Genomic DNA, 23,513 nt, shown 5'->3' on the forward strand with positions numbered 1-23,513 from the left:
TAACAAGATTCATTTATATTTATCGTTAAAATCATTAATTCTCGATGATTTTTGGCAATAGTTAAAAGTCAGAAACCGGAAAATAAAATATGTTGAGTACGATAGTCTGGCACCCGTGGAATAATGCGTTGCTAAATTAATAAAATCGTATTATTGATTCATCTACTTTATTATGCTTTTAAATTCATAATAGTATCATAATCCAAAGAACTACATCCATAAATATTTAATGTGTCGGATATGGAACCTCTGAAGTAGGCTATCTGTCTGTGAATTACTCCCAATTAAAAATCCTTCCTACCATTGTATCTTTTTAATTTCATGGTGCTACCTACACATGTATTAATAGTTGTATAATCAATAAACTATCAATCAATCAATCACACTCTGTCCTGCCTGGGGGTTGGGATGGCATGTTCCTCCCTTCTCCTTTGTTGTTTACCTGCAACAATAAACTATCAATCAATCAATCAACTATTTCAATCCTAATCTTAATCTTGCAGAAGTTAAATATAATTTCCATTGTATAACTTCACAAAAATCTCGGTTATGAGGAAAAAATAAGCATAGGCCTATACACAAATACGTAGGCTATGATCGGCAGCAGCGTTGGGAAATAAAAAAAACAGTAAACGCTGTAAAAGAACATAATTATAGAAGAAGAAACAGAGAAAGAAGAAGAGGAGGAGGAAGAAGAGGAAGCAGAAGAAGAAGAAGAAGCTCGTCAGTAGTAAACACATCGTTGTGGGGGGAGGGGACCATCTCTCGCATTACACCATATTATACACTTTTTCCTGTTTTTCCTCCACTTTCCGTTCATGGGAGGTTCTCAGGAGACGGAGGAGCCGCTATGGGCCACAGTTCACCTCCCTCTCCACCTCAGTTAAGGAAATAAAGGTAAAATAACCATGACTTTCCTGTCATTATATTCACAGTCACGGGCGCTAGGTCACGAGTGCATGGAGGGACTACCTGAACTTATTTTCCTGCTTTGCTTTTCTCAGATTCATTGTACAAGTTAATGTAGGTTGACGGGACGCCGCGGTGGTAGAAAGTTGTGTTGGCAGCCCGCGGTGCTCACGGCGGGGTTTGTGTGTCAAGGCTGGGAAAGTTATTACCGTCGTCCTGCTGGACATTCCTTGCCGCGGTGCTATTCTTGGACTCGTGATGTGGGTTCAAGGAATGTTATCACTGCAACAAATCTTGATGGGGTCCCTGTCGCCCTGTGTCAAGGGGGGGGCTGTTGTCAGGGCAGGGCTGCACTCTTAGCATGTTGGGGTAATATTGAAGAGAGGGTAGCCACCTCTTACGAAGTTAATACCTATTATATGGATTTTTGGGGGTCCCTGAATGTAGTGCATTAACAAATGACAGTTAAGATTCTTTTTAGCAACGTGCCAGTATTTCATTACTTACCTTATGAAACATCACTAGCTCTTCATATATCTTTGGTATTATTCTAGTGTTTGCCCATACTCACCCCTCGCAACCAAAATTGGCTTGGGGGGCCTTTGAGACTGCGGTGGCCGCGGCAGCGGTCTAGCCAGTGTTGCGAGAAATACCTCCTGGTTAGAATGGGGGCTGAGGGGGGCAAAGCCCCCTGTTAGCTGTCAGGTCATAAAGTTCGATTGTAGTAGTTTAAATGGATAGTCTTAGGAATAGCGGCTCCTAGCGGGTGTGCATTTGGGGCACGGTGTGGTGGTAATTACAACATTTCTTGCACGTACGACGGGGTTTTGACAAGCGGACAGGCGTGTTTGTCACAAGGGGTGTATTTTTCCACGCTGGCCTCACAATTTTTTTCTAAGTCCATTGTTATTGTTTCACGAGCGCCTCTATAGACAGACTGAGCCTCATAGCTGCCTTGCAATGCACCATACAAACTATATCCTAAACCAGTAATATCCAGGACGTGCATTTATCATTACGATTTTGGACATAAAAATGTCTTTACAAGTTCTACTTCATTTTTTTCTCTATATTAAAGCAAATAATGGCGCAAATATTTGTATTTTATAATTTTAAACGATTACATTCAAGATGTATTACTACGCGGGGTGTATCGCACAGCCAGCGCCACATAGGCAGGTTTCTGCCAGTCTTCCTCGGCCCACCATGATGGATGGACCGGCACTCTTAATCACTCACTCAAAATATAATTCTACTTCACCTCTCGGTAAGTGTTAACTGACTATTTAGCCTCTTTATTGGTAGCATCCCTCAGGAGGCACATATTACGGCGTCATATAACTCAAAACCCAGTCCCTTTAATACCACTAGATGCAAACAGTGACACGGGCGTGTCACATGATCAGCACTGTACACTTAACCCCTTCCCGGCGGTAGGGCAGATGTATGTACTACCAAAAAAAAAATTGTCTCTGTATAGACGCTGTCGACTTTCATCCATACGTGTATATATAGATTCCCCGCAAGTGGGCATTCCAGATTGACGTCTATATATAGACTGCCGCAAAACTGAACAAACATTTGAATCTATATATAGATGTTATTTAAGTTTGATTGGTTATATGTATATTGATATATTTATATGAAGGTTTAGATTATGTATTAGTGTAATCACTGACAGTAGATGAGTCAGAATCATCAAAAACATCCAAAAAATCAGCATCTATATCCTCAGCTACCAAAGAAGTCATTGCTTCCGTCTTAAGAGGTCACTTTCTCCTTGACATGATAGACTAATAATAAAGTAAAATATGGAAAAAAATGCATAAATTCCCAGTGTTAGCTAATGTGCAAAGCACATCCGCCACCGACAAAGCACAAGCGGTGACTGTCCCTGAGAGGCAATGTCGATAAGTGTCAGGGGTTTGAGATGCCAAATAACGATTTATTTTGTTAATTTTGTTAGTAGTAAGGAATCCTCTATATATAGACCATGCTACAATCTAGTGTGGGCAAATGAGAGCAAACGTCTATGTATAGACGCGCTGACAAAAAGTCCCGATTTCGAAACGTCTATATATAGATCCTCCGCTGGGAAGGGGTTAACACTCAACAGCCTAGAGAGCGTTATATTGAGGGCCTGGGAACCTATGGGGAATGTGGGTTTTGGGTGTGAGAAGGCAAATTGACTGAAATATGGGCCTCAAAAAATTCCCTAAAATCGGGAAAAATCCCTAGTCCCGAAACTTTGAGTAAAGTTTCCTAAACGTATTGTCTTTCAATCCACCAGATTCAAACAGTGACACGGGCGTGTCACATGGGGTGCGGTTATTTAGTGCTTCGTGGGCACATCAAGCTGTGATGAGCACGCACCTCCAATATTGCCCCCACGAGAATAATAACCTTTCCAAGGTCTCACATACTGTTGCACTTCTCTAGTTTTATCGGCGCATTATACATGTGGGGGTGTTGCCCCCCCCCTGGTTAGCAGTGGGGGGCGAGGGGGGCGAAGCCCCCACGTTAGAGGTTAGGTTACGTAAAGTTCAGTTATAGTATATAAATTAAATGTGCTCCCCCACCAAAAGAAACAAAACACTTTATGGCGCATTATACATGTGGGGGGGTTCCAGGGGGGCTGTGCCCCCACTGTTTAGCAGGGGTTAGAGAGGTTAGGTAGGTTAGGTTCGGATACAGTAGTTTAAATACGCTCCCCCACAGAAAAAGAAAAGATTTTATGGTGCATCATACATGTGGGGGGGTCCAGGGGGGTCGCAGCACCCCTTTGTTAGCAGGTTAAGTTATAAAGTCAGGGACTTTCCTTACTTTCGAGACTAGGGAATTTTCCTTAATTTAGGGATTTTTCTAGGGAAAATATGGAAGCCCATTTTTCTGTGATTTTGCCTTCCCCCCAAACCCCCGGTTCCCCACAAGTCTCCAGGCTTGTGTTGGGGGGTAGGGGGGGCTGGGGTGGTGGAGGTCGTGGAGCCGCTATTCCTAAGATTTACTGTTTAGGTGAATATGCTCCCCCACCCAAAACCCCCAATTTCCCACAGGTCCCCCAAGTTGAACCTCTGCGAGCTGTTTTGTGGCTGCGGCGGCGGGCCCACAAATGGCATTGAAAAGTCAATCTTTTAGTCATTTCCGGAGAAAAATACTATCTCCATGATAACCAGCATTATATTTTGTCCAGAAATAAGTAGTCAGCATTTCAAAATTAGTAATGTCATTAAAACAAATCTTTACCCAAATAACCTCTGAAAAATAGAAGGGGGCAAAGCCCTTTATCACAGCTAAGGGGGTCGAGGTGGCAAATCCCCTCCTGTTAAGGGGGTTGAGGGAGCAAAGCCCCCCTTTAGGTAGGTTACGTTAGTTAGGTTAGGTTAGTTTAAATTTATTGGACATGCAGTGTGGGCTGGCGGAAATACACAGCGTGGGATGGGACAGGGCGGCAGCAGGGGTGGTCCACTACACGGGCTGGTGGTAATGGGTGGGAGCAGGGTGACAGTGGGTGCACCTCAGGCATTGAAAAGTAAATCATTTAGTGATATCGAGGAAAAAATACTATCCATAATAAAAAAAAGCATCATATTTTGTCCAGAAATAAGCAGCCAGTGTCCAAAAATTAGTAGGCTACCCTCTCTTCAATAATCCCCCGAATCACACCAACAGCAGTAATAAAAATCAAAGCAGTAAAGCATTTTGGGAAAGGCTCAAATTAATGAAGCCCTCCTACAGAGAGGCCACAAATATAGATTCACCTGTCATTCAGTAACCATTTATATGAAGGGTATTTATCCATTAAGGGATCCTTGGCACTGTGGTGCTTGACACTATTTTTGGATATTATTCAGTTGAATCAGGTGGTCAGTTTCAGATGTCATTTTTATGTGAAATATGTATAGGATACTTTTTCTGGTGGTGAAAATATATATCATCAAAAAAGATGTGAAAGTGCTAGAGCCAATTTGGTGGTACAGGTAACTCAATTTACGCGAGTTTAGTTTATGCTTTTTTTAAATAACGCGTGGTCCAAAATCCAAATAAATGTTTAATTTACACGTTATTTCACTTAGACGCGATATTTTATGGAGTGGCCGCCAGATGTCTCACGAAACTGGACTCACACGGTGCCGCGGCCACACAGCTGAGCTCATTTCTTACCGCGCGCCACTTGAACAACAATACAGTACCCACGCTGCCACGCTACTCAACAATAGGGGTGGGCAGGTACCGGTACTAATGGTACCAGTACCGGTACTAATGGTACCAGCACCGGTACTAACGGTACCAGCTTTACGGTACGGTATCGTTACCAGACTCAGAGAGAGAGAGAGATAGGGAGTCCTATCTTATCACTGTTTTCATTTAATCAATTTCCATCTTCATTATCTACATCTGTCTCCATCTCCATCTCATTTTCAAGCACAGCAGTTGCTGCGTTGACCTTCATACACCACCACTACCATCACAACACCCATCATCACTGCCAACACCACTTCCATCATCACTACCAACACCACCAGTTCCCAACCACACAACCATAGAAATCCACTGGCCTCATTGCTGCAACCATCTCACAGGAACCATTGTGAATCAGCCAGTCAGGCAGTCGCCAAGTCACCCAGGGCAGCTGAGACTCACCAGCCAGAATGACAACCGAAGAGAAGTTTCAGGCAGCTGTCAACATCATCCGAAGTCTGCCCAAGGATGGTGAGTGGTGAGAGGGCAGTGGCATTAATAGTACTGTTGTTGATCTGGTATGGGTAGTAGTAGTAGTAGTTGATGTCTTTGTATCATTGCCTGTTACTCAGGTTATTTTCAGATATTTTTATCTCTGTACACTTTCATAGTTTTTTTTTTAATTCTTTATTGTTGTGTTATTTGCTAAATAACAATAGAGTACAGTTATCTATCCCCAACATTTGAAAACATAGGCTACAACAAAAGAGCTTTATGAGTTTTTAAAAAGTTTTAAGAATACTTCATTTCACGGATATTTTAACAAATGCAGGTATAGTGTTTTCTCATGTGGCTTTCCTTTCTAAGAGGCAGGATGAGGTAGTAAATATGATCAGTGTGGAATTTCATGAGGTAAAAGCAAGTATGTCCAAGAAAAAGGAAATGCAGAATGAATATGAGGGGGTCATAAAAGAGCTGAGTGAAGCAAAAAGTTTTGAAACATTAAATTCTCACTGTCATAACATATGGGTCAGAGACATGGACATTAACAAATTCTCTGGAAAGGAAATCAATTGAGAAGTGCCCAGAGGGAACTGGAGTGATCAAAGCTAGGCAACTACTACCCCAATTGACTGCCCATCATGCACATCAGAGCCATAGAACAGGAGAGCTTGGCCAGCATCATCACAGCTGCCATATTGTTACCAGAAGAGTCACACAAAATTCAAATTGATGCTGATACAAAAGTGTTTTTTGTTCTGTAGGCTAGGTACTTCTTTAACCCTTAACTGTCCTTTGACATTAATTTGAAGACTATATGACCATTGGTAGAGCAAGTACAGAATATTGAATAGGATCACTGAAAACTCATTTTTATAGACAGTTTTCCACTGCTAGTGGACTTCCCTTCTATTATTTAGTAATAAAAAGCATAACTTTTATACAGTTTATGTGAAACACCCCCAAAAAATTCACTTCCGGGCCTTCCTGATGCCCTTGATGGCTTCTGAGGTCAGAGGGCCCCCATCTTGTGGATGAAATTCACTGGAAGGTGAGAAGAGGTGGGATGTCTAGTGGACATCTTCTCAAAGCTAAGACAAGGCCTACACTGACCATAATTAGACAAGGGAGCATGGTTGGGTATTATAAGAAAGAAAACGACATGCTCACTCAACTTCAGCACAAACAAATTAAATTTGACGGCGCGCTAATTCAAAAAATGCCTTGTCGACTATTGTCGACACGGGTTTGAGCCCAGGCACCTGCTGTCAGCTATTGTCGACACCCACACTTTAAGGGTTAAGATCCTGACAGTACCTAGATCCCACAAAAAACACTTTATGTCAGTATCAGTTTGAATTTTGCATGGCTTTTTTTTTGGCAACAACATGATGTCTGTGGTGAAGTTGTCCAAATTTTCCTATTCTCTGGCTGAGGCACACACTAATCCCCTACCCTTATCTGCATTTATGTACACTAAAGCATTACTACTCCTCCCCCTCAGGCCCGTACCAGCCGTCCCACGACATGATGCTCAAGTTTTATGGCCTCTACAAGCAGGCCGTGGAGGGTCCGTGCACAGAGCCCAAGCCCGCCTTCTACGAGGTGGTGAAGGGCTACAAGTGGCAGGCATGGCGGGCCCTGGGCAGCATGACCAAGGCTGAGGCCAAGAACTGCTACGTGGAGGAGCTGAAAAAGGTGGGTGGGGGGGGGCATTTGCTTGTTTTATTTATAAGTGTAGCTATCTCTAGCATTGCATGCGTGTGTATGTTTTAATGTGTCTGAGATTTTTTTGTTGTAGTTGAGGATGGAAGTAGTTGGGCATGGTTTTTGTGTGTTCTTGTTGATTCTTTTTGCATATACTTTATTATATTTTTCCTAATGTATCTTGCTTGTTTCATATATTCTTCTTCTTTTTATTCAACATTATATTTTCCCTATGGGGTTGGATGGGTTATGAGTCCCTCCCACTCTTGATGATCATATGCTTTCTCCTCCATGTTGTTCATCCTCCTCATGTCTTCCTCCACACACCGTCTCTAGGTCTTCTTCAGTCTTCCAGCTGGTCTCCTTCCTCCTCTTGACATGCACATACCATCTTAACCTCTGCCTCCTCAGCACACACAACACATCCTCCACACCACACCTTCTCCTCACCTCATTAGATAGCCTATCTTTCCATCTTACATGCCCCAAGTATGCCAGCATTCCATAGTCACTGCTCCTTATCATCCTTTCTGCTCCTGTCTTATATATGTATACATAATACAAAATTGATGACAATCAATTACTGGTATTTACAGTTTCAAAAAATTTGGATCAGCAGTACATAGTAATTTTTCTCCTTCTCAGATATTTACCTACTTGTAGTATACAGCATTTCAGTTAACCACATGTTGTCCTGTCTCCATCTATATGGTAAAAGCTCAGTTATACACATCTGCATTATCCACAACTCAACATTGATTATCTACCAAGGGACTTGGATCCGCAAGCTTCTTACTGCCTTAATTGTAGGTTTGGCATTCACAGTTTGACCAACTGCAGTTCAGAAATTTTGACAAAGATCAAGAATATCCTCTAAAAAGAAAAATTCCCTGGCACAGTACTACCTGCCAAATGTTCATTAGAAACAACATACACAAGTATATATACACATGTGGTTTGGCATTTTGCAGAACAAGCCTGATATGTTATTATTAAAGACTTGTGTATCCTTGCTATCAGATGCAGGTTACTATCTCAGCAATGTTTACTGGTGGTCTACCATTAGATTTACATGTCATTGTGGCGACAAACCTGAAGAATAATGACAATTAATTTAGCAGCCACATATAAAGTACCTGTAAAACTCCATAAATAAAATAATTAAGTGAGATAAATATTATCGTGAAACAAAGGAACAACACAGTTAATTTACCTCATAAGCACTGCCTCTGACTCAAGTGCCTCAGAAGTGGCCCACGTAAGATATCATGTTGTAACAAATGCCTCTTCTCTATTCACAGGAATAATTTAACTTATTAATTTATTTATTTCATTTTATTAGGGCATTGCATTTTATTGCTAAATTAGTTGGCATTATTCATTAGGTTTGTAGCCCTCTCATGACATAAATAGGCAGAGGCTCAAATATGAATACTGCTGAGGCAGCCTAACATTTGATGTCAGTACCACAAACAGTACATGTAATGTGTCTGTAACACTCGGTAAGGTAATAGGTGTGCAAGAAGGTGGACTAAAGCCTTACTACTCTAAAAGCATAACTCTCAGGAATGTGAAGGATTTACCAAGGGGAAAAGCATGATAGAAGATTTTAACATAATAGCAATCACAGAGACATGGATAGACATTGCAAGTAAAACCTTTTTCAGAATTTGAAATACCTAGTTACCAATTGTTTCATTTATATATATATATATATATATATATATATATATATATATATATATATATATATATATATATATATATATATATATAAATATATATATATATATATATATATATATATATGTATATATATATATATAGCACAAATATATTATATATATGTACCTGTCTGCATATTAGGGAATTTCAACTAGAGGAATATTGATTGGCAAGGTGTAGAGTTCAAGGATTTTCTTAATGTATTACAAGATAATTTCCTAAAATAGGTTGTTACTGAGCCCACCAGAGGTGCTAACATTTTAGACTTGCGTAGATAAAATGAACAAATATAAAAATGTTGGCTTAGGTAACTCACCTTCTTCCTTCTCCTTTTCACCTCTCTCTTCACCATCCCGCTCTTCTCACTATCTCCTTTACTTCCTTCCTTTCTACCACCTCACCCTTCCTCCTTTCTTCTTTCTCTCAAGACCTCCTCCATCATCTCTCCTCTACCTAACCTTCCCTTACCATCCCTCCATCCCTTCTCTAGCTTCCTTACCCTCCACCACCGCCTCCCTCATCATTCCTCTGCCTTGTTCTCTCTTTTCCTGTCTCTGCCCCTCGACTCCTCCCACCTCTACCTTCTCTATCTCTTCCTCTCATCCTCACCTCGCTCACCTCCGTGCCCCCAACAGATCATAGAGACGATGGCGTACACCGAGAATGTCGCCAACTTCATCGATGCTCTGGGGCCATTTTACGAGTACGTGGATGTCCCCGGCAAGAAGAAGCTCAATAACAACACTGCCAAGGGGCCTCCGTCTTCAGGGGACCTCTCAGACTCTTGCAACGAAGCCACGGAGAGCAGCAGCAGCGGTAGGAACACCCCCATCACCAACGGCGTGCAGTGCGACACCCAGAACCACCACGCCCACCAGCAGAATGGGGATGCTACCGCTGCTCCTGCTCTTTATGTCCATGCCCACGCAGCTCGGCCCTTAGGGGATGTGGATGCGGACAGTGCTGTGGGGGTGAGTGATTTTAGTATTGTGCTGTGAATGTGTGTGTGTGTGTGTGTGTGTGTGTGTAGAGTTGAGTGTTGTGTGGTGGTGATGGAGGTGTTTTGTGTGCATAACAATAGTGCTTAGTGGTGTTGGGCTGTTAGCTTGTGTTTTGACAGTTTGTTTTACCTCGGTTCAATGAGAGAGGGAGGAAATGTGAACTTCCCCATAGCCCAAATAGCCTCAAGGTACCTCTTTGCCCAAATAATCAGAGCAGTGGCTTCTCTTCTCACTTGTTACAGGTTGATCCCCCCTCTCTAGGCTGATTCAGTTTTCCATGTGTTTCAAGATACTAAAATAGAGTAAAATTAAAGCTTCAATCTCCTCAGTACATCGAAGACAGGAGGAGAAGAGGGGAGGTGAAAATAGGAGACTGAAGGAGCATGAGAGAGGAGGAAAGGAGATGGCAGGAATTTAGGAGAGAAGATAGGGAAGAGTGTAGGAGGACAGAGAGAATAGACAGAAGCTTGAAAGTGAGGTGATGAGTCTGAGGGAAGGAAGAAGAAAATAGAGACTCAGCCAAACATGGAACACTGAAAGAAACAAGCAAACTCATCATCAATACCATTACTATTTCATCGTGTTACCAAAGAAAGAAAGAATTAAGCTATAAACTCCCTACCATCCCTATAGGAGGAGCAAGAAGAGGAAGGATCACAAGAGGATGAAAGTGAAGATGATGAGCAAGGGGAGGAGGAAGAGGAAGAGGAGGGAGAGGTGGCGGGGGCAGCAGCGGCAGCAGTCAACAAGGTGTACAGCGACTCGGACACGGACGAAGAGTATTCTGAACCTGCTGAAGTGAGTTACCTGTTTTGGGGTCTCAGTCACCTGCAAGTTAAGTCTAATTGAAACACAAGGAAGTTGCCTTTGCCACTTTTGAGTTACCTGTAATTGTCACCTATGTTACCTTAGATGAAGCAAGGCTGTTCCATAATTTACCAGTGATTCTGACCTATTCTTGCATAAAAGGTTAAGACATTATAGGGGAGCTGTAGTTGAGTAGAGCTGTATATAAATTCATATGGCTGTGGATTAGTCTTGTGGCAAGGGTGAGGCAGTGTAGCTATATGATGAGGGCAGCAGTGCTTGTTAAGTTGTAAACAAAGTATGAGGTGCACCATGGCTGTCAAAATCGTTAGTTCAGGGTGAATAAGTTACAAGTTGCATCAGGTGCACACAAATCTAAACTATCATTGACTTTGAAAACTTATTTAACTAATCCCTGTGTGTGTTTATATGACTGAAAAATATAATCAACCAGTCCACAACTGCTTCCTCTGCTGAACCCCAGTGAGGGCTCAGCTCAGGAGGGACTCAGTCTTGCGTGATGCATACTTGTCATTGGCCCTCCATATGGTATTGTGTTAACTCTGATTTTCATCGCTTGTTTCTCTCTTTTTGTGTGACTGGCTGGCCTCACTGCCACATGGAGTGTTTTTTTAATACACCCCTAAATTAGTATGTGTAATGTGGAGGATAACCGTGTCAAATGGAAACTGTGTCCTCAATTTAGGTCTTGTGTTATAAGGAAATCCTTGAAAAAAAATGCGCTAAATAGCAGATGTATACTGTAGCACTTAATGAAACAAAAAGTGAAATTCTGAATCCTCACACCATTGCTTATTATGTGCTCGCAGAAAGGCATAGTCCCTTTTGATAGGAAGGTGGCAAATGCTGCATCATTTTTAAGAGGGAGACAACAAAATACTGGGTAATTACAAGCCCATTAGTCTAACTTAAATAGTAGGTAACATACATGAGTCTAATTACAGACAAAATTATGAGTTACCTTGAAAGTCACTCACTTATTAATGATTCACAACATCATTTCCAATTTAAGAGATCCTGTTTGTCTAACCTGCTGAGCTTAAGAATCACCACCATTAAGTCACCTTTTTAATCAGTGAAGCTGCAACAATGCAATTAAATTTTTTTGAAACAAACACCACTGAGTACTAGTAGTTGAACCTGGGCCTTCATAATGAAATCCAGGCAGCATACCAATTGAAACACTGATGAGGTTTTAGCTGAGCATGAAGTTTTCGGCCCCTTTCACACAGTGCAGGCTAGGCCCATGTCCACATTTATTCGCGGACCCGCGCAAGCTCATGAATGATACTTTCTATGTAACCTTTCACACGGCACAGACATCACCTGCATGTCGGCGAAATTCAGTGCGGGCTCCCCTTGGGTCGCCTGCTGGCCCGCGTCTGCGCATAGGAACACGTCTTCACACGCCGCAGGCGATGCCCACACATCTCTCCAGAGAAAACTTATTCAGTATCCTGGTTGCTTTCAACATGATTGGTCATCCGTGCCTTTTCCTGTTTCACATTGATTTTCTACTTTACATTTTGGAATTTGGATGCAGATATTGATGGCTCCTTTCGCTCTTCTCCCACGTGGTTACTTCCTCATCATCCCTCTCAGTTCTCTCCTCTTCCCCATTATCTTCTTTTACTCTCCCCTCTTTCTTAATTTTTAGTCTTTCATTTTGCTGATTCATTTGTATCACTTTCTCCTCCAGCATTTTTTCTCTACCGCTCCTTCCCTCCTATGGCTGAGCTTGTTTTCCCTCACTTTCATTCCACCTTCCTATCTTTCTCCTGCATCCTTCCACCTTCGTGCGGGTGGTGGGTGGGCAGTTTTCATCAGCACCGTCTGAAAGGATATGTGGGAAGGCCCGCGTCCACATTCTAAGTGAGGTCTGTGGCGTGTGAAAGGGGACGCAGCCACTAGTCTCACCTGGACAGCTTAGGTCCAACAACAAGAGCATTTTAATCATATTAGTCAGGTGTGAAAATATGCATATTGCTTTGTGTCATTATATCATTGTAATTACACTGGTCTCTCTCTCTCTCTCTCTCTCTCTCTCTCTCTCTCTGTAGAGCCTACCACTCATAGTTCCACCCCTCCACCACTCTTCCACCACCACCACCTCCACATCCAGTCTCACTCCGGTGCAGGTATGACATTTATTTCCTTTACTGACCCCATTCCTCTTCCTCCTGCTCCTCATTATCATCTTTTCTCTCCCTCATTGGCCTTGATTCTCCTAACTTAAAATAAAGGTAAAGGTGGGGTCCCCAGTTCTCACGAGGATGAGGGATGGGTGAGGCTGGGTTTCCTTTTGCACCAGCTTGATGGCACATGGGGTAAGATTGACTGCTCATTTCTCTTCTGGCTTCATCATCCCTTTTTGTGGTTAACCAGGCACTCATACATCTCCTAAACAGCGGGGATGTAATGTGAAATTGGTTCTCCCTGTATAGCAATAATTTGATGTTTTCCCCAAAATTGCTCACTTTACATTATCAATTTCACAGCTTTTCCTAACCCAATAGCTTAAATTTATAAGCATTCCCTTTATCTATCCTTCCTCTTCAGTCTGCCACAAACCCAAAGTCTCTATGTCATGTGGTGTTTCCGTGGTGACGTGATGAAGTGCTGTAATTTTTACCTCGCAGCAGGCCTGTGTTCTAAACGGTGCATATCTTGTGGGTGGCGCGGTGTAGCTAACAGCCTTCCCCTCCCCGCACTCAACCCCACTATAAAGCCCCTTCATTACCCTCATATTCTGAGCTTGACAATCCTGAAGGGTGGTGGGATGCATCCTCAGGGGCCTCAGTATCACTTCCACCATCACTGTAATGAGATTGATCTTCAGGATGGACACCAAAGTGAGGTTGCACAACAGTGGGGCTCAGCCTTCTTTATAAGACAAGGGGTTGGAGTTCATTGCTGTTGCTGTCACTGTTTTTACCACTAACACCACTTTCGAAGCTTGAAGAAGTCACTTTCAGCTCTCTCCCAACTGCTCTCACATTGAGAGTTCTTTTGGGAAGAGGAGGCTTATGAGGAGTCGAGGAGGAGGCTTTGGACACTCGGGCGCGGAATCAGACAAGAAAGATCCAAAAAACTACTCATGTCATTATTAGTCACCAAAACACTGAGAATGGCACAGAGGAGTTGTGCGGCAGCCTAGGGGTCACTCTGACCCATAAATCCCTATGGAAGCTTCGAAATTACGGTGGAAAAAGGCAGATTGGAAAACCCGTCACCCACCATTAACCTGGCAACCAGAAAAACCCGTCACCTGCCCTTTAGGGGTTAAGGCTGGGTAGGTGTAGTGACTGGCCACTAACCCAGGAAAACCTTGTGAATGTGAGTGGGATTGAACCCTGATCACTGGCATCATAAGCTTAACTTAACCAAACTCAGGCTAATCTAACTCACCTCTCTAACTCAGTCTAACTTCCAAAGCTAACATAACCTTATCTCATTTCATCTCTCTCCCTCACAGCAACTGAGTACAGCCTACACTGACAGGGAGAGCCACAACACACCACAGCCTACAGCAAGCCAGGAGGGTGCTGTGATGCATGGTGGAGGGGATAAGAGTCATCCTGGTGGTCTTCAGATGACCCCAGCACAAGGTGAGTGAAGGAAAGCAGTTGGGTGTAAAAAAGTATGGGATGTAGAGGAAGGTTGCTATAGGAGGGCAGGAAGTGTGTGAGAATAGGCAAGAAAAGTGAGGGTAAGGATTAGGTAGTAAAGGTAAATTTGGGGCATATACTGTAGATGCATGTGGACATGGCATTCATGTCCATGCCATTGTCCCTTGGGCCTGTGGTAGGTGAGAACCCTTTAACCAGGACTCAGGGCCAGTGTGATATCCAGGTTACCACAGTTCACCTTGCCTAGGTTTCCCCACTTATTGACCAACCCAAAAGGAAGGGTGAACAACTGGGTGAGCTTCACTCCGACTGCCCAGGCCAGGGTTTAAACCTGGGACCACAGATTCCTAGCTATAGTGATACCAGATTGGCGACTGTTTTTGCATTGGCTCCCGCAGGTCCTTTCCTCCCCGCCACTCTGCCACACAGTCCCAAAACCTATTTCTTCCTCTCATATGTCACCTTTAGCTAACATAGGAGAGAAAAAGAGAGGTGTTGGGACTGTGTGGCAGAGTGGCGGGGAGGAAAGGATCCTGTGGAACCAACGCAAAAAATGATCTCACCAATCTAGTTTCACTGTAGGCACATTAACCTCTGCACAACAGAGGTGTATAGGATTAGGTAGGGTGGGTTAGTTTATAGTATTAAAGATAAAGTGACACTAGATGGGATGAGTTGGCTGAGTTTAGCCAAGTTAGGTCAGTATTTAGTTTAAGGGGACTGACCACAAGTGAATAGGTGATATTTTTTCTGATTTCCATGATATTTTTTGTTCTAACTTGAAGAACCTGGCACTTATCTGTATTAAAGGGCATCTCCCATCTGTCAGACCAAGCTGAAATTATATGCAAATTTTCTTGGAGGCTTTGTCTGAGAGAACCGAATTACCAGTCTTTGTGCCGTCAGTAAATTTGCCGTCACTAAATTTACAGACGAGATTATTGAGTCCAATGTCAACATCACCGATGTAAATAATGAATGGCATGGGGCCAAGAACTGCACCCTGAGGGACACCACTAGCGACAGGCACCCACACTTAGGCAATTCCATCAATCACCACTCTCTGCTATCTGCTGCTCAACCAATTAGCAATCCATTGGTGTACATTGCCTTCAATACCTAATTGCTTGATTTTATTAAGTAATTTATGGTGTGGAACTTTATCAAATGCTTGCTGAAAATCAAGATAGACTACGTGCAATGATTTAGTCACATCATAGAATGAAAATAGTTTGTTATAATAGGTCAGTAGGTTTGACAAGCAGGATCTCTTGTTACAGAAGCCATGTTGTGACTTCTTAATTAATGAGTGACTTTCACTGTAACTCACAATTTTGTCCCTAATTATGCTCTCGAGTAATTTACCTACTACTGAGGTTGGACTAATGGGCCTGTAATTACCCGGTAATTTTTAGTCTTCTCTCATAAAAATCATTGTTACTTTAGCCATCTTTTGCTCCAAAGGGACGATTCCTTGTCGAGAGTATTTTGCTTTTTGTTTGTTCAAGTAGTATTGGATATACATTGCCTGGTCCTGGACTTTTATTTGTTGTAAGGGGCTGGTGAATAGGTTTGAAGAGCTTAGAGATATTGGTTTGGGGAGGTGGTAGCCAAGTGGTCAGCGTAGTATCCAGGAGGACTGAGGCGCACTGACAATTATCAATCATTGCTGAGCAGCCTCAAACTACCCACATGCTGTCCTTAAGACCTCCTAGCAACTCAAACTCTAGATTCTCTCTAAAATGAGTATCAAGGATCAGCTCCGGGGGCAGTATGAGCCAAACAAGATGACGGTACTATAAACACTTGCCTGCACCATAATGAGCTGGGACTGACCACCAGGCCCCACCAAAAAAGCCTAGCAGCACCATAGGTGGAAATATGCTTTCTCCCCTTCCCTTATCTTAGCCTGTCATGGTTTGCAATAACAAAAATAACAATAATAATATTGTTTATTTAGTTTTGGCAGCCATTAGGCTGACAATATACATATTATAGATACAATCTATAGATATAGATATTATAGATGCAAAGTAATTTCATAGAAGAAACAAGTACAAAAAGAAGGGACTTTGGGTTCAGGACTTTACATTATCTGTGGGTTTGTTCTGGTGATGGTGGTTAGGAAGTGGAGTGTGGTGTGGTGGTGCTGGGAAGGGGAAGGTCATCTTCTTCCAGATGGTAGCAAGGTATTAGTCCCAGGTCATCTCCAGTTCAGACACTGGGGCAGGTGCCAGCTGATAGCAAGGGTGTGTGTGTATTACGATCTTTATTTATGTCATTTCTTGTATTTATTTATGCAATGTACTGGTGATATGTTCCGTGTGCCACCTGTAGCTCAACAAGGAGTGTGGTCCATTACTGACACAAGAAAATTGTCCATGGGGTGTTGTTACTTAGATTGCATACAAGTTTAATTGTCTCATTGGCAACTGTTTAACACAAAAATAGCACATACCTCCTCGCTGTGTATTGGAGTGGCGCAGTTTAATAGCAAATATACCTTTTCACAAATAAATGTAGATATGGAGACAGGACAACACTAGATTAACTCAGATCCTGTAAACTACAACTTGGTAAATACAGTCAAGTAAATTCACACTAAAATCCAATGTAAATCTTCCGTTGCAGGATACAACCTCCCCAACCACCCTCCAGGCCACTCCCAGCTCCCCCTTGCCTTCCCCTCCCCCTCCCACCCTGCTCATGGGCGGTGGGGTGGCGGGGGTTCTGGGGGTGGGGGAGATGGTGGGGGTGGAGGCGGGGGAGGGCGAGGTGGGCGCAGGGTGGCCGATGATGTTAGTGCACAGCTGATGGTAGTGTTACAGCGGCTGCAGACAGACATGGAGTGTGTGCTGCACCGCCTCAACACCCTGGAAACACTCACCCTGACCCAGCACCACGCTGTCTGCCGCACCTGCCAAGTAAGTGCTGATTAGTTACAGGTGAGGTGACTAGGGTGCTGAAACAATAAGATTAGGTCATACTAACTAATGGACAATATTTTGCTGATACAAATACTGATGCTTTTTTTTATTACATATTTAAGATTATATAAAACTATGTATACATCTACTTGTTTTTATAAATTAGAAATAAGGGAATTTGGAAATGGCTTGAAAATTGATGGTAAAAAAAAGTTGAATTGCATAATAAATAAGCCAGGAAAGTATCAGCCTCATTTTCATCTTGCCAATATCGATACTACAAATAATGACCGATACTGCCGATACCAACACTATCGGCACATCTCCAATATTAAGGACACGTTGAAATTATAATCTGAAAGGGTAAGATTAAGGAGACTCACCCATTTCTTAAAACTGAGCAAATATGTTTTCTATTATTTTTGCTTGCGTTTATTTATACAGATATTCCTGGCAAAGCATCACTTGAATTGCACAAGTAATTGCAAAAATATGGATGATGACTAGGGAGAAAAGTGTTGAAAGTGTGTGTGTGTGTGTGTGTGTGTAAAATCTTGTTTCTCCCTGGTCACCACACCTTCACCTCCACTACCACACTTAATACACACACATGCACCTGCCACCCATTCCCTCACCACACACACTTCCACCGCTATGTACTCACCCTCCACCCACCACCCAGGGCGGCAGCAGCAGCGGCGGTGACACCCCAGGGAATGGAAGTGGGCGGTCGTGGTGGCCTTTCCCTGAGCTGTCTCCACGCTCCACCTTCTTCCTCCTCATGTGGCCCCTCATCCTCCACGGGGGCTTCAGACTCCTGCCTCTCCTCAGGTGTCGGAGGAAACGCTCCTAGGGTGTTCCGTGTGTCCCAGCTGAGGAATGGAGGAAAGTTAAGGAGAGAAAGAATGAAAGAGGTAGGTAGTACTGGTGATCTGTGTGAAGGAATCATGCATGCAGAAAGTGTCTCAGGTACATCATAGCAAAAATATTAAGAGTTTCAGAAATTTCAGTTTCAAAGGCACAGTGTATAGTAGTGGACTAACCTACTGATCCACCTTACTCTAAACACATAGCTCACTAGTTCCCTTTACATGCAGCAAGTCATTCTTCTACCCTACCAGTTCAACCCACCACCCCCAGTCAGTCAGTCAGTACGTAAGAACAGTGGCAGGATAGTAGGGGGCAGGAGGCGCAGGAACACTGTGTAAACAAACAGCTGCTCTGCCCACGGCAGGATATTTGAAATGGCAACTCATTACTTAACCAAGTACTGCTAATATTATTGTCCTGGTCACAAGTGCAAACTATCATAAGGCACATATGTTGTAACTACTTATAGTAGCATTTAAGTCGTTAAGACAAAAAGCATGTCCAGAGTGGGCTACTGGTCAAATACAGAGTCGAGTTTGGCATACAAGACCTCCTACTTCAGTTTCACACATCTCAGTAGAAGTGTACACTGCAAATAGAGACATGAAGTCCAGGGTTGCCCTCCAGCTTAACTCATTATATGCTCATCAACTGGAATAACCTTAACCACAAATGGTTGCAGTGACTAGAGATGCCTATGGCTACCCCTTTTAGACATGAACCAGTAGCAGATGTAAGTCATGTAACCCTTGTTACTAATTTTGTCACTGCCAGGCCTCCTTGAGTCAGAGTCCCACTTCATCCACCTCTTCAGCTCTCTGAGCTCATTTGATAGGTAAGGCAGTAGTTTCGCTTTCATGCAAAACCACTCGTGATATTGATATTGCGCCTTGTGTGCCCTCACTTGTTACAAAGATTATAAGTACAGTGCTGTGCTAACAAGAGTGTATAAATGGTATAGTGGCCTATTTTATGGCTGCAGAACCATTTTAGTGGTGGCAGCCAACAAGCATGTTTTTTTTAATTCCGTGGGGGGGTCTTTGTCTCATAGCCCCCATGAATGTCAAGGGTCTTCAGTATTTTTTTTATCTAAAACAAGTGAATATACAAGTTATTAAACTGACTAACCTTCTCATTTATTTTCAGCTCCAGAGCATTATTGGTGCCGCAGAAAAGACAACAGACACGGACCACTCCAGTCGACAATAAAAGGTGGGCCGGAATGGCCTCTCACCCATCCCTGGCAATGGAAGGGTTAAAGACAAAAGGGGAAGGGTTTTAGGGAAGAATTCTAGTGTGTTATCTGAAGAGAGATAGAGAGAGACAGACAGAGGGAGAGAGAGAGAGAGATGAAGCCAGTGAAAGGAGTCTGGAAAACACAAACACATACATGGAAACAAACACGCACATACACACAAAGAGCAGTGGTTAGTGCCGTCACTTCACAACTGATAAGTCCTGGAATCAGTTCTTGGGCAGAATGGAGATGGATGGTAAAAGTAAAATTAGAGGCATATGCTATTTAGCTGCACTTGGCCTCATTGCTCATCTCTGTCACATTGGCCCTTGAGCCTGTGAAGGGAAGTACCCATTACCCCAGGACATGGGGCCAATGTGACATCTGGGTCATAACTTCGCCAGGTTTCCCCAGGTACCCATTTATTGACCAGCCCAAAAGGGAGGCTAAACAGCTGAGAGAGCTGCACACCGACTGCCCAGACCGGGATTCAAACCTGGGCTCACGGATTCGTACCTAGGCATGCTAACCAGAGGTGGAGATGGATGGCAGTCTCCTTTAGTCCATGCCCTCTGTCCACCCAGCAGTGAATGTGTGCCGGTGTCATTCAGGAGTTGTGTCCTACCTCCCAGAGGTGAGTGGGTATGAGATTCCAGCTGTACCCAAATACCTGTCACTCATGAGCTCCAAGTTCATTCAGGAAAGATACTAGCTGGTTATCATGAGTCCAGCCATGGTGAATTACACACACACACACACACACACACACACACAAAGAAGAAGAAGATAATGAGGAGTTTCCACTATAGTCTATCGATTTTAACTTGAGCCCTTGGGCGCTACGCAGGGATTCCCCACGAGACCGCGCCGGTGCCACATCACTCCATTACTCTCCTCAGAGAGGGTCGCTGCCTCTCTCTCTTTTGCATGGCTGTGCAGGATGCGAGAGTGAGAACTTCTTGAGTTGTCCATTGTGGGTGAACGCTGAATGGTGCGGCCTGGCTCCTGTTGCCAAGGTCCATCTGGCGGCAACGTCGCACAAGCCACGTTGCCAAGTGATATGGAAGGTTTACCGAGTCGTCATTTTTCCTTCTAATCCCAAGCCATTCATAACACCATGCATTCGTACTATGAATATATATATTCCATAAATAGATAACGTACAGACTACCAGTGAGACAGATCGCCATGCACAGGTCATCGCTAGATCTGTAAACAATGGGGGTTTCCCCGGGCCAAGCCACAGGGCTCAAGTTAGAGTCAATGGACTATAAGAGAAGGAATAAACACCAGGAACACAAGAGGACACAGTAAAAAATTGAGGAAGGAAAGATGCTTGAGAGACAAAGAAATATAGCTTCCTGCAAAGAAATATAGAGGTTTGGAACAGACTAAGTAAGGAGGTAGTATCGGCGAAGAGTGTGCAAAACTTTAAGGAAAAGTTGGACAAATACAGATACGGAGACGGGACCACACGAGCGTAAGCCCAGGCCCTGTAAAACTATAACTAGGTAAATACACACACACACACACACACACGTACATTATGAAGATAGGACAACACAAGCTTAGCGCAAATCCTGTATGTTACAACTAGGTAAAATACCCACACCCAAACACACTGGGGAAAAGGTGCAATGCAAAATTATGTAGCCTATGAGGAATGTTAGAAAGCCAAGGAGAGCATATAAAAACATTTCAATAGAACAAAGTAGCAAGAAATCTGACAAAACAGCTGGAAGACACATTATGCAGCAGTACTCTCCCCCTTGAGACACCATATGGATTACAAAAGTGTGGCCACAAGATTTATAAATACATAGTTGATACTTAACTGAAGCACAGTCAATAGGGTTTTGTTTTTATACTGCGAGGGTTGTGTAGTTATAAGGTTTAGTCACTTTGTTATACTAGATATTATTTTATATATATCTTTTCTTCAACTATTACTTTTTTGTTGGAGTTACAGGTCTTTTTGTTGGAGTTATAGGTCTTTTTGTTGGAGTTATAAGTCTTTTTGTTGGAGTTATAAGTCTTTTTGTTGGAGTTATAGGTCTTTTTGTTGGAGTTATAGGTCTTGCAGCTTTATATATGTTGTTGTAAGTGATTTTGAAAGGTATACATGTTATCCTAAAAGGTATGTGGTCAGTTTGTCTATAATACTGCTCCTGGACTGAAAATGTTAACAATAGTAATTAATTACAACAGTGATCTAGATAAGGTGCTGATCATTGTCACCTGCAAAATAGATGAAGATAGTAATCTGAAATGTCTAACAAAGCTAAATGATGTAATGTAATGTAATGATCCAAAAAAAAGTGGAGTGATGACAACTATGAAAAAGGGTTATAATGAAGTTCATGCACGGAAGAAAGTGAAAATCTAAAAACACTTGGGGACTTTCCAAACTCTGTGTATGTAAGGGCCAGTGCTGTGCCACCTTATACCTCACCAGGAAAGAGATTGAAGTGCAATGCCTGTCATTTGTTTCCCTGAAAGGACTGTGAGGCAAAATACTGCATTATTTCATAAAACTTAAGTAAAAATACTTTCATATAAAAATGTAACAAAGTATTCCTTAACTTGCTTTAGTCCTGCAAAACAAAGCCAACTGCAAGTGCAGTTGCTTCTCATCACCCTTTTATTGATAGAAAAGTAAGAAATGACCAGACTTTCAGTGTTACACAATTCATTTTAAATGTGCCATTTTTTTATGATAATACATGTAAAATATATTTTGGCACGTAATGTCTCAAGACATCATGAAGACAACTGAAGTTTATGTTATTTGCAATACTTGCAGAATGACAATTAATAGTTACTGCAAGCTGCCATTTTACAGAAGTCAATATCTTGACTGAGAAAATATCTGCAGGCATGATAGCATTAAAGTGGCCTCAGCAGCATTCAGAATAAAGTCAGCATCATGTGCTGCTCTCGCCTGACAGATGGGTCTTTGCAATATGACATGCCAAAATTTAATCTAATGTCAGAAAATGAAACATACATTCAATACTTGTGCTTATTTAATACATAAGCCTGGATCACATATCACTGAAAACCTGATTTTACTCACCTTTCCATCAGCTTGATGAAGGGTGTCAAGAAACAGCTGGTGTTGCCAGGTTTTCCCTACACTTTGCAAGGAATAAAGCAAGATGAGCAATGCTTTCTTCTCTGTTATAGTTTCATACAATATCATTAGAATTAATTTTATGAAATATTGCTTTTAGAAATGCATATGAGAGGTATTGCATATTCACCTCTTTCACACTGAAGGACCGGATGCAGTGTTGCCCACGACCAAAACTGAGTGGAAAGCTCCTCCCTCAATGGCTCTACAGATTGTGAGGAAGAAACTATTTTTGAGTGAGGAAATTCTTGCACTGGGTTACCTTTATTGGTCTATGTTCTTCATTGTCAATCAGCATTTTTCTTATTCTTTGAGATATTTTGTCTTCAAGTTAATCTTTTCCTCTCACAAAGGAGATGGCAAAAAAATTCTGTAAGGCAAAATCACTTATATGATATGAGGCAAACATAAGCCAGAAATTAAATGAGAAAAACAATGCTGAAAGATTAGACAAAGAATAGAACAACTAAACATTTAAAACAGAACATTGAGATTAAAAAAAAAAATGAGGAAAAGTTTTAAATGAAATCGACTGTCATGAGTACCTTTACAGACTGTCATGAGTACCTTTACACAGAGAGAGAGAGAGAGAGAGAGAGAGAGAGAGAGAGGGGGGGGGGGGGGGGCTGGATACATGGTTTCATTTAGTATGACCTTGAAACATTACTAGTTTATTGGTCAGTATTTTTTTCACATGCATATCTTTACAAAACCTTTATTTAGTCAGTCTGTATTATCACCCTTTATTTAGTCAGTCTGTATTATCACAAGTATATTTTTTATTATTGTAATTTAATGAAACTGTTACACAAATAAATAAAAACAATACCTACCTTGAATATTTATCCCATCACAGTCCTGATAGTT

At 42.3% G+C, this 23,513-nt stretch overlaps 1 protein-coding gene across 8 annotated transcripts; it reads left to right on the forward strand.

Moving 5' to 3' along the window:
• The first annotated feature begins 722 nt into the window (after nt 1–722).
• On the forward strand, nt 723–23,222 carry LOC126985863 (acyl-CoA-binding domain-containing protein 5-like). Of its 8 annotated transcripts, none has more exons than XM_050841343.1 (11): nt 723–897; nt 2,041–2,176; nt 5,490–5,619; nt 7,094–7,287; nt 9,657–9,992; nt 10,656–10,820; nt 12,911–12,988; nt 14,326–14,458; nt 17,111–17,403; nt 18,089–18,320; nt 19,423–23,222. In XM_050841343.1, the coding sequence occupies exons 3-10, from the start codon at nt 5,559–5,561 to the stop codon at nt 18,257–18,259; spliced, it is 1,431 nt and encodes a 476-aa protein (XP_050697300.1). In that variant the 5' UTR covers nt 723–897; nt 2,041–2,176; nt 5,490–5,558; the 3' UTR covers nt 18,260–18,320; nt 19,423–23,222. The 8 variants fall into 8 exon arrangements, with proteins under 8 accessions (XP_050697300.1, XP_050697301.1, XP_050697296.1 ...); XM_050841344.1 differs by having other exon boundaries at nt 2,071–2,176; XM_050841339.1 differs by lacking the exon at nt 2,041–2,176 and having other exon boundaries at nt 19,423–21,524; nt 21,567–23,222.
• The last annotated feature ends 291 nt before the right edge of the window (nt 23,223–23,513 follow it).

The sequence above is a fragment of the Eriocheir sinensis genome, chromosome 60 (assembly GCF_024679095.1).
Source record: "Eriocheir sinensis breed Jianghai 21 chromosome 60, ASM2467909v1, whole genome shotgun sequence".
NCBI classification, from domain to species: Eukaryota; Metazoa; Arthropoda; class Malacostraca; order Decapoda; family Varunidae; genus Eriocheir; species Eriocheir sinensis.

Bases quoted from the DNA above. Each gene is read 5' to 3' on its own strand.
- LOC126985863 (XM_050841343.1), top strand. From the start codon at position 5,559: ATGACAACCGAAGAGAAGTTTCAGGCAGCTGTCAACATCATCCGAAGT. The intron at 5,620-7,093 runs GTGAGTGGTGAG...CCTCCCCCTCAG, and splicing joins CCGAAGTCTGCCCAAGGATG to GCCCGTACCAGCCGTCCCAC. The intron at 10,821-12,910 runs GTGAGTTACCTG...CTCTCTCTGTAG, and splicing joins AGTATTCTGAACCTGCTGAA to AGCCTACCACTCATAGTTCC.